At 45.5% G+C, this 11,439-nt stretch overlaps 1 protein-coding gene across 2 annotated transcripts; it reads right to left on the bottom strand.

Moving 5' to 3' along the window:
- Positions 1 to 2,626: 2,626 nt before the first annotated feature.
- Positions 2,627 to 4,074, bottom strand: S100A12 (S100 calcium binding protein A12). Of its 2 annotated transcripts, XM_006943148.5 has the most exons (3): positions 3,966 to 4,074; positions 3,278 to 3,424; positions 2,627 to 2,882 (listed from the first exon to the last, which is right to left on the bottom strand). In XM_006943148.5, the coding sequence occupies exons 2-3, from the start codon at positions 3,413 to 3,415 to the stop codon at positions 2,742 to 2,744; spliced, it is 279 nt and encodes a 92-aa protein (XP_006943210.3). In that variant the 5' UTR covers positions 3,416 to 3,424; positions 3,966 to 4,074; the 3' UTR covers positions 2,627 to 2,741.
- Between the last annotated feature and the right edge of the window lie 7,365 nt (positions 4,075 to 11,439).

The following is an 11,439-nucleotide window of genomic DNA, read 5'->3' as shown; positions in this document are numbered from 1 at the left end:
CAAACCTCCAACCCCAGCCTCAGTGGTCAGGACTCGTCACTTCCTAGATGCTGTCCTCAATCCCAGCTTCCTTTGCATCACCCCCACAGGGCTTTCCACTGAATGAACTGAAAGACAGACCCACCCCCTCCCCCAACAGAAAGCTCCCATTCTTGCTTCACATATCTGTCATGCCTGTGTTCCAGAAATGACCTGATCTTTCTCAAATTTTGTCACAAAGTCTACCCCTCTGGCCTGTTCTTCTGGCTGAAGAGCCAGGGGGAGTTGGAGGGTCAGCCAGAGCCCAAGGCTGTGCCCTGGATGCTGCGTCTGTGGTGTCTTATTCTGCTCAGGCTGCTAGGGAGAAATGCTATAGACTGGTGGCTTCAACAACAGACATTTATTTCTCACCATTCATCAGGCTAGAAGCCGACATGGTTGGTCATAGGCTCTCCTCCTGGCTTGCAGACAGCACCTTCTGCTGTGTGTTCACACAGCCTTCCCCTTTTCTTAGAAGGGCACTAATCCTTACATGAGAGCCCCACCCTCATGACCTGGTCTAAATCTAATAACTTCCCAAAGGCCCCATCTCCAAATACCATCACACTGAGGGGCACACAAACATTTATCCCACAACATGTACATATTCTGACATCCAACTGAATGGAGTGTGATCCAAAGGGGCACCCCATCTTCCCCAGACCAGACTTGGCACCAGACAGAGATTTAGGGCAGAGACACCCCCAATTACTTCTGAATCAGACTGAATGCACTTCCCACCAGGGAACACTGACCCTGTCCCTTAGGGGCCATGCTCCTTCTTCTTTCTTCTGGGACCATTTAGAAGGAATCAAACCAATAGCCATACTGATTTCAATACGTTCATTCATGTAAGAGATATTCATGAAACCCTACCATGTACCAGGCATAGTGCTACAGCACCTGCTCTCAAACACCCTAGTCCTCTGGAGGAGATGGACATTTAACAACAATCACAGCAGTGGATGCAGAATCACAACAGGAGAGAAGAGCACAGACAGAGAGCGGCCTAGTCCTAGAACCTGGCCTTGGACCACACTAAGGAGGGAGCCCGGCCCAGGGAAGCATTCCCTCACATTGCCCTGTGTTGGATAAAGCTAACCCTCTTCTCCATAATCTTGTATCCCTTGTGCTCCCAACACCTTCCTGCCCCCTACCCAATCCCTTGAGAGAAGCAAGGAAAGGTTCATGTAATTTCTGCATCATTTTCCTCCTTCCAAAATCCTACCACAAATATCGTGTCCAAGGATCCTCCTCACGATCGCTAACTGACCCCAACACCCAAGGCTGGACCACTCTCCTGTTCTCCACAACACCCTGTGCTTACTTCTGTTGAAACAAATATGACACCATGTGGGGATTTCTGTTGCTCAGGTTCTCCCCTGGCAAAGACTTTGTCTCTCATCTCTGTACCCTCAGCATCCAGCACATGTCTCAGGGAAAAACCTTTGGAGTAACCCTTGATTTCTCATTTCCAACCTTCAAATGCTTGCAGAGTCTGACTACCCCGCACCACCAGCATGCCTTTCACCTTAGTGCATCTTTCACCTCATCTTTCAAATGAGCTAAGGCTGCACTTCCAACATGATCACCATGAGCTACATGTGACCATTGGCCACAGGAGCAGTGATTGCCAGCATGAGGCCTGCTGGATTTCAAAGGCTTAGGGAAAAAAAAGAAAAGAATGAAAAATATCTCAATAACTTCTATGCTGTCGAGGCGATACTTTTTTTGTTGTATTGGGTTTTCAAAATTCATTGTTAGAATGAATTTCCTCTTTATTTTCACCTTTTTAAATGTGACCACAGGTAAACTTAAAATCACAACCTTGGCCCACAGTGTATTTCTACTGGCCAGCACTACTCCAGAGAATCACTTCTCACTGTTCTCCTTGCTTCCTCTCTGATCTGACCCCTACAGTTCCTTCTCCACAAAGGCAACCAGAATGAACCTTTTGAAGTGTAAATGAAATCATCTCACTCCCTTGCTCAAAACTACCCAGTGGCTCCTTAGCACACTTAAGATCCCAAGTCCGCACTACAGTCTGTGGGCCCTGCTCCCTGCTTCCGGCCAGCACACACCACATGCCACTCCTCATCCCAGTTCCTGCACATTGCCTTTCGTGCTGGCTTTTGAGCAGATCGAACATGTGTCCACCTCAGGGCCTTGGCCTCCCTGTACCAGGAGCTCCTGGCCCAGATATTTTCAAGCTGCTCCCCTTCCTTTCTCGGATATCTGCCCAAATGCATTCCTATCAAGCCAGCATACCCCTTCTTCTCCTTCCACCCCAACCTTACTTCCTTCTTTAGCTCTCTCCATATCCCTTATCACTACCTACCACTGTATCATATGATATACTTTTATTTTTTTGTCTATTTGTTTGTTTTATATCCCTCTCCAATAGAACACAAACCCCAGGTGGACAGGGCTTTGTGTCTTTGGTCTCTGGCTAGATATTCAGTGAATATTTGTTGAATGAATGAACAAATGAACAAACAGATAAGGGCGTCTCAAGAGTCCAAATGAGGTCTGTCAGAATCACAGGGACGAGGTGTGATCCAGTTTGGAGACCGTGAGCATGGAAAGAAAGAAAATGCACACTGTTAAGAACTTTTCAAGAATACATTTATTAATTCTCATCTCACTATGTGAGGCTGGGCTTTGGTGATTAGAAGGAAAGGTCTTCTTGGGGACGTTGCTGGAGAAAAGCCCCTCAGAGCTTTCTACTCTTTGTGGATATTGACATGGGCAGTCCGTAGCACGCGAGACACCAGGACTACAAATTCATCAAAGGTGACCTGTCCATCTTTATCAGCATCCAGATCTTGGAATATCTTGTCAATGGTAGATTGATCTTTGGTGTTCTAGAAGGGAACATCAGAGACAGTAAGCTCAGACTCTTCCTCCTCTTTCTCTGGGCCCCTCATCCCTCAGAGCTCAGCTCAGGGGGGTCCAGAGACATTAATTCATTCACCAAAACTGTGTTGGAGAATCCAACGTCACAAAATAGAAGATGGAGGGAAGCAGCTGCCGTGAGCCAACATAGAGCCACACAGGTCCCAACCTGGAAGGTGTCTGTAGCTCACTAATCCCCACAGGTAAGGAAACAATCCCAGAAAGAGAGGTGAATAGAGCCTGAGGTGACAGAGTGAGTTATGGGGAGAGGGAGGTGGATCCCCTGTCCCACAACCCAAGAGAGCATCCTCAGCCAACTCCACCCCTTCAGTGGGCAAGTTTGGATGAGAAGAGTATCACCTACCTTGAGGGTGTTTGTAAGTTCCCTTGTGATCAGCTGCTTCAGCTCACCCTTGGAAAGGGTGTCAGGATCCCCCACCCGGCTTGAGTACCGGTGGAAGACATTAATGATCCCCTCCAAGTGTTCTTCCAGCTTAGTCATCTTCCCAACCTTCAGGAGACAAGAGAGGTCTAAGGCAATTCCTCTCCCACCCCACCTCACATCCCCTCTCTCCTCTCTTTCTGGTTTAGACTAGGGATGACTTTCCCCTCACCTGCTTTGTGTTGTCTCTGCTCTGTTTGATCTGTGGAATTTTTCATTTGTAGATAGGCTAGCAGAGGGGGGCGCATACAATGCCATCTAAAGTCTAAGAGAATCAGCCAGTTGCATAGCTCCTCAAGAGTATAACTCAGAGGGTGGTGTTCATCCAAGCACACCTGGGAAGGGTTTGGGGGTTGGCCGAGCTGTTCCCTTTCCCCAGGTGATGGCACTTTGGCCACAGGTCTCTTACAGACATTCACCAGCCCCTTCTGCCTTCACCATCTCTAAGTTCTGAAACTGAGTCTACCTAGCACAGCAAGGCCTGGTCTCTTTGGGTCCAAAATGCAGTCAGCCCAGAGGGGCTCTGGCAGGCAAAAGGCTGTGGCTTCCAACAGCATGCAGTCACTACCCTGTGAGTCCCTTGAAGGACAGCCAAGGACTGGACACTTACCCTTCAACGTGCAGGAGAGTAGAAATGTAGCAAGAAGACAGCACTGGTGAGGAGTACGGAGCCGAGGAGGTTTTTATAAGGCACTCCAGCCCTCACCTTCAACCTCAAGTGAAGAAATCTCTCTGATTCATCTTGAGGCAATTACTAGACAAGGCTTTGTTGCTCAACAGAAGCTTCAAGCCTGTGGCTTTGACTGCAACACCAGCAGCCCAGATTGCTCCCGTGGCAGAAGCCCCTCCTGCCCAGACTGACACAGAACCCTCACTCCAATCCCACCCACCCACAGGGCCTAAGCTCTGGGATCCAGCCTTCAGGTTCAGCTCTATCACCTGCTTCCTAGTCAAAGTCCATGGGAACATGTTTTGCTGCCTGGATGGTACCTGATTGGAAAGGGAAGGACTGGGGAGAGGTGTTTGCTGAGTTCCTATTACAACAAAAACAATAATGATAATAAAAACAATCAAGTGAACATGTAGTCCTGGAGCAGAGAAAAGGCACTGGCTTAAAACTAAGGGAATCTTTTTTTTTTTTTTCCTTTTGGGAGGGACAGAGAGAGACAGAGCATGAACGGGGGAGGGGCAGAGAGAGAGGGAGACACAGAATTGGAAACAGGCTCCAGGCTCTGAGCCATCAGCCCAGAGCCTGATGCGGGGCTCGAACTCACGGACCGCAAGATCGTGACCTGGCTGAAGTCGGACGCTTAACCCACTGCGCTACCCAGGCGCCCCAAAACTAAGGGAATCTTAATACAGCATGGAACTTAGTTAATAATAATGTATCAATAAAGTTTCATCAATTGTTACAAATGTATCATAGTATTATAAGATATTAATCACGGGGAACTGTGGGCAGGTATTTGAAAACCGTCTACAGTATCTTCTCAATTTTTCCATAAATAAAAAACTGTTCTTAAAAACTTAAGTCTCTATGTTTTAAAAAGTAAGCAAATTTTGGTCATTCCAGATACTGCTTTATCCAAGTCCTCACCCATTCTGCAGATGAAGAAAATGAGTTTAGAGAGGGGAGGTGTCAAACCCAAATTTGTCTGCTTTCAAAACCTTTGTCATTGATGTGATTTTTCCCCTAAATCAGAGTATGATTTTTTGTTATAAAAATATGATACATGGGGCGCCTGGGTGGCGCAGTCGGTTGAGCGTCCGACTTCAGCCAGGTCACGATCTTGCGGTCCGGGAGTTCAAGCCCCGCGTCGGGCTCTGGGCTGATGGCTCAGAGCCTGGAGCCTGTTTCCGATTCTGTGTCTCCCTCTCTCTCTGCCCCTCCCCCGTTCATGCTCTGTCTCTCTCTGTCCCAAAAATAAATAAACGTTGAAAAAAAATTTAAAAAAAATATGATACATACTCATACTTTTGGTAAAAATATAATTTGGGGTAGATTTACACAATCTTAAATATAAGGCCCTGATCTTTTTCTTCCAGTTTTTTGCCTAATACAGTCAAATTTTTTCTGAAGATTTATTTATTTATTTATTTATTTAAAAAGCTTTTTAGGTTTATTTAGAGACAGAGAGAGAGAGAGAGAGAACAAGTGAGGGAGGGGTACGGAGAAGGAAAGACAGAATTCCAAGCAGTCTCCACATCATCAGCGCAGAGCCTGATGTAGGGCTCCAGCTCACCAACCATGAGATCATGACCTGAGCTGAGAACAAGAGTCAGAGGCTTAACCAACTGCACCACCCAGGTGCCCCAAAATTTATTTATCTATTTTGAGAGAGAGCACAAGTGGGGAGGAACAGAGAAAGAGAGAGAAAGAATCCCAAGCAGGCTCTGCTCTGCACGGTCAGCACAAAATGCCATGAACAGCAAGATCGTGACTTGAGCTGAAATCAAGAGTCATACACTTAACCCACTGATCCACCCAGGTACCCCAAGAGTCAATTCTTGATTAGCTCTTTCAAAAATTCTTTCCTCCCTGCACCCCACCCCCACCCCCAAATCACTGTGTGGAAAGTGCCAAGCTGGATTCAGGGACAGAGGAGCACAATTTCTGTGGCTGCTCTCCTGGACTTTGGAAACAATTGGGTTCAGACACCTTCCTAAATAATAACACAGGGAGTTCACTGCAGATAGGGCCAAGGGTGGGAGGTGGTTGAGGAGTCTGGGGCAGTGTGGCAGTTGTTAAGCGCCAATCACTCCAAGATTAGAGACCCAGATACCACACTGGGATGGGCTGCTTTGCAGGCCACAATGGGAAGCTATGGAAAGGTGTTGGGGAACAGCTCTGTGTGAGCTCTTGACTTCTGTGGGCCTGTGTCTTCATTTGCATAACCATCTCACTGCCTCTTCCACTGCCAGAGTTGTTACAAGATTCAACTAGGGAAATGTGTGAGAAAGTGCTTCAAAAGTGTAAAGTGTGATCTTTACATTTGTTTTCCCTTGTACCTACCTAACTTGGATGTGGATCATCCAGTGCAGTCCAGCCTTCTGAGGGCCCAGCCACTGGGGCTGTGGGAAGGACAAAGAGACCCAATAGCAGCCTGCACTCCAGACCCACTCCAAGGAAGCCTCCCTACCACCTGCCTAAGCACAGGCCCAGATCTGTGCCACCAGCAATGCCTGAGGGAAGGCAAGGGAGTCAACACACAGTAGGCACTTGGCACAGTTCTTGGCATGTAGAATAATTCACCTGTCTTACCTTCCTCCCTCCTCCCACCTGGGCCCCAGTGAAAAGGTAGTATTAACCCCAAGGGGAAAAGACCAAGCCCCTATTATGTTTCCTCTGGCTCTGTGGTGAGTGTCCTGGTGCTAGCTTTGGTGCCCCAGGGGCCCCCCAAGACTGTGTCTGACTTGGCCAACTCAACAGGAACTCCTCAAGAGCAGGACTGAACAGGAAGGCTGATGCTCAGGGCAGCCAAGGAGGATGAAAAACATGGAAACTATTCTGTGCATAGTTTGAGGCAGATGATAATACGATTGTACAGACATGTCGTCATACATCTGTCCGACCCCATAGAATGTACACAGAGTGAACCCTAAGGTCAACTATGCACTTTAGTTAATAATGTGTCACCCATTGGCTCCTGAATTGTAAGAAATCTAACACAAATGCAAGATGTTAACTGGAGGAACTGGAGGAGGAGGGGGTTGAGAGAGTGTATGGGAACTCTGCACTTCCTGCTCAACTTTGCTGTAAACATACAACTTCCCCTAAAAAGTTGAGCCTATTAATTTTTTACAAATACTGCTTCATCTAGAGTCACTTACATACAAAAAGCAATAGCATAATACACAGGAAATAAACTTTTCAAAAAAAATATTAGGCCAGATTGATACAAACTCACTTTTGCAACTCCCTCTGTAAAGTCAGTCAAAATGCTTTGACAATGTTGGAAAACCTAGCACAATGGGAGAAAATTTTAACTAATAGTGAAAACATGAATTTGAACTCTTTGACCTACACTTGAAGTGCTCTGATGGAAACATCCTGTAAAACACATCATGACAATTTCAAATTTTGTGATATAAAGAAACAGTGAATCAACCTGGTACATCTGAGGAAAGTGTGTATGGGGGTTTCTTATAATATACTTGCAATTTTTCTGTGAATTTAGAATTATGAAAATAAATTACATAAAATTAAAATTATATCAAAACTTAAAATTACCCAAAAAAGTACTCATGACAACCCAAATGGCTCTTGTAGTCACACCCAAGAAGTTGGAAGAAGCACACCCAGAGTTTAAGGTGGGGTGACCAGAAGGAGCAGGATGACAGCCACCAAGCTGGGTTTGGAGCCCAAGTCAGCCCAGAGACTGGCTTTGGGTAGAAGTAATAAATAGAAGTGCCTTGCCCTCATGAGGCACTTTCCATGCAGCTACCATCTCTGAGAGGGGAAATGAACTCCAGAGCACCTGGATGGCCCAGTTGGTTGAGCATCTGACTCCTGATTTTGGCTCAAGTCATGATCCCAAGGTCATGGGATCAAGCCCCACATCAGGCTCTGTGCTGAGCGTGGAGCCTGCTTGGGATTCTCCCTCTCTCTCCCTCTCTCCCTCTCTCCCTCTCTCCCTCTCTCCCTCTCAAAAATTAAAAATAACAAAAATAAAGGGTGGGGATGGGGCGAGACACTGGGCCTAAAGGGATTCCATCTCTGGAGATGGGAGAGAGCCTCACATGAGCTCCATCCCCTGAGCAATGGCAAGGAAAGAGGGGAACCTGGCAAACACTTCCCTCACCTTGGCATCTGCTAGCCACTGGCTGGGCAGGCAAGGGGGAATCAGGGGATGGTGCTCACCCCATGGAGGGAGTCAGAGTCAGGGCAGTCTCCCTGGTAAGACGGGGACAGAGGCAAGAGTGCCAGGGAAGCAGAAGCATTGCTTATTTTTTGTTTTTAATTTGAAATTATTTTTATTAAACAACATTTTTCCTTACACTTCTACTTTGGGTATTTGTCTCTTCATACTTTTGCACAGCTGTCTACTGGATATCAGGAGTGGGGGCTTGCAAATTTTTAATTTTAATTGAAGTGTATCTGTCATATACCATTTCAGATGTACAACACAGTGATCCCAAAATTCTATACATTACTCAGTGTTCAACACAGTCAGCATAGCTACCATCTATGACCATATGACATTATTAGAATATCAGTGACAACATTCCCTATGCTGTACTTTTCATTCCTGTGACTTATCTTTTTTATTTTTTTAATGTTTACTTATTTTTGAGAGAAAAAGAGAGACAGAGCATGAGTGGGAGAGGCTCAGGGAGAGAGGGAGACACAGAATCCGAAGCAGGCTCCAGGCTCTGAGCTGTCAACAGAGAGCCTGACATGGGGCTCAAACTCATGAACTGTGAGATCATGACCTGAGCCGAAGTCGGACACTTAACCAACTGAGCCACCCAAGGGCCCAGACTTATTTATTTTATAACTGGAAGTTTGTACCTCTTATTTCCCTTATTTCCCCCACCCCACCCCCACCCCCACCCCCACTCTAGTAACACCAGTTTCTTCCCTGTATTTATAAGACTGTTTTTGTTTGTTTGTTCACTTGCTTTGTTTTTTAGATTTCACATACAAGTGAAATCTTATGGTATTTGTCTTTGAATTATTTCATTTGGCCTAAGACCCTCTAGGTCCATCACTGTTGTCACAAATGGCAAGATTTCATTCTTTTTTATAGCTGAATAATATTCATTGTAAATATATATCACATCTTATTAATATCCATTCATCTATCACTGGAAACTTAGGTTGCTTCTATATTTGCCTATTGTAAATAAGACTGCAATAAACATAGGGTGGCATATATCTTTTCAAATTAGTGTTTTCGTTGTTGTTTGAACAAGTAAGTTTCCAGATTTATCCTGTTTTGACAAGCAGAATGTCAACGTAGAGAAGATATTTTACATCGATGGAGGAAGGAGGCTAAGGAGAGGGAGACCTCTCCCTAAGTGGTCCCAAGATGCAAAGCTAATCACTGGGTCAATTTTCAGAAAGAATCCCCAGGTTTTCAGGAAGTGAGACACCAATACCTCCATACCTTGCCCCATCTTCTTGTCACAATCTCCAAAATTAGCAGTTAGAAAGAGGTATCAGGTTGGACAAGGATGACCACAGCCAAAGTATCAAAGGAGAAAGAGAGGTTATCAAAGCCTCCAAAATGCAGTCTCTTTAAGTCTGGTGACCACAGACTCCCCTGCATTCTTTGTGTTAGCCCGGTTACCATGGCAACATGAACTGAAAGGAGCAGAGCTCCAGGGCCCCTCATGGCCCCACTGAGGTGTGGATATGGGCCCAGGCCACCACTACAGTACCAGGCTCCTCCCTAAAACTACACTACTGGCTTCGGCAGCCACACCTTACAGCCCTGAGAATCTGCTGTACAAGGACAACTGAGTGAGACCCCAGCTTCCTGTCCCCTCAGCATGTGGAAGCAGAGCTGTTCCAACAATGGAATAAGGATGCCCCTAGGATGTTTGGACTTTCAAGGGTAGGGGAAGCCACAAGAGGAGAAACTAGACAGGAGCTGGAGACACATGTGGTTGTATTTTTATCCTGAAGGTTGGATTATGTCACAATTGTAATTTGGGATCCAATTCAGCTTACTCAGCATCACAGTTTCCTTGCTCCTCCAGAATTCAATGGCTTATGTTGGTACAAGGTTGTGATCCTGGTAGGAAATCAAGTAGTGGAGTCTATCTAAGGTCCATTCTGCCTTTCTTTTTTTTTTTTTTTTTCTTTTTCAGGTGAAATTAGTTCTATTTTTTACACCTTTACTAAGTTACACCTGATACCCCCAAAACTGCACATGCTTAATGTGTAAAGTTTGATGAGGTCAGATATATGCACACACCCATGACACCATGACCACAATCAAGGTAAGAGACATATCTATCACCTCCAAAAGTTTCCTTGAGTCTCTTTGTTTTTTGGGTGTTTTGGGGTTTTTTTTGTTTTTGTTTTTGTTTTTTGTTTTTTTTTGTTTTTTTGTTTTTTTTTTGTTTTGTTTTCATGGTAAAACACTTAACATTAGATCTACCCTCTTAAGAAATGTTCAAGTACACAATGCCCTGTTGTTAACTGTGGGCCAGCAGGTGTCTAGAGATTCTTTATCTTGGGTAACTATAACTTGACATCCATTGAACAACAATGGCACTGCTTCCTTCAAGGACACCGCTCAAAGCAGATGAGGCTGCTGGAAGAGCTCCTCCTGGATGCTTACTTTTATTTGGTTTTCTTTCCCTTTCTTTGCTGTTACATTCCACATCCTTTTGAGACATACAAAAGACTATATGAACCATCTAAGTTCATTAAAAAAAACAAAATAAAACACAAGCACCTGTGAATCTATAGGATGCTTTTAGTCCTCTGGACAAGCATCTATTGACTGGCAAAATATTCCAGAAAGCAGAGGAGGGAAATAAAGAATTGTTGTTTTGCTACAGAAGTTAATTATCTGAGAGCCCAAGATGAGCTAGCAAGAGTGGTCAGGTGTGCTTCAAACGTGATTTTTTAGGGGCGCCTGGGTGGCTCAGTTGGTTAAGCATCTGACTTCAGCTCGGGTCATCATCTCACGGTTTGTGGATTTGAGCCCCATGTCAGGCTCTGTGCTGACTGCTCAGAGCCTGGAGCCTGCTCCAGATTCTTTGTCTCCCTCTCTCTCTGCCCCTCCCTCACTCACACTCTTTTTCTCTCTCTCTCAAAAATAAATACACATTTTTAAAAAATATTTAAGAGTAATTTTTTAGTTTCTGCATCTTAGACCAAATTTCTTAAGCTGCTGAATCTCTTCCTGGAGAAGAGAGGGGCTGTCCCACAGTGCCTGGGTGGGGTGGGCGGGACTGCCAGGAATGAAGCCACCTTGTGACTCCGAGAAAATCCCCAGGGCAGGTGTTGGGGCCAGTGAGGTGCCAGGAAGGAGTGTGGTTGACAGGTCTTGACATTACTGCCCCAGGAGCAGGAGTTCTAGACAGGATTGGGAACAAGGCTGAAAATTGTAAGAGTGGCAGACATC

Source organism: Felis catus, chromosome F1 (genome assembly GCF_018350175.1).
Source record: "Felis catus isolate Fca126 chromosome F1, F.catus_Fca126_mat1.0, whole genome shotgun sequence".
Classification (NCBI taxonomy): Eukaryota; Metazoa; Chordata; class Mammalia; order Carnivora; family Felidae; genus Felis; species Felis catus.
This window is presented reverse-complemented; position numbering and strand designations above follow the sequence as displayed.

Coding starts and splice junctions, on each gene's coding strand:
- S100A12 (XM_006943148.5), bottom strand. CDS start 3,415: ATGACTAAGCTGGAAGAACACTTGGAGGGGATCATTAATGTCTTCCAC. Junction 2,883..3,277: donor AACTTACAAACACCCTCAAG/GTAGGTGATACT, acceptor GTTCCCTTCTAG/AACACCAAAGATCAATCTAC.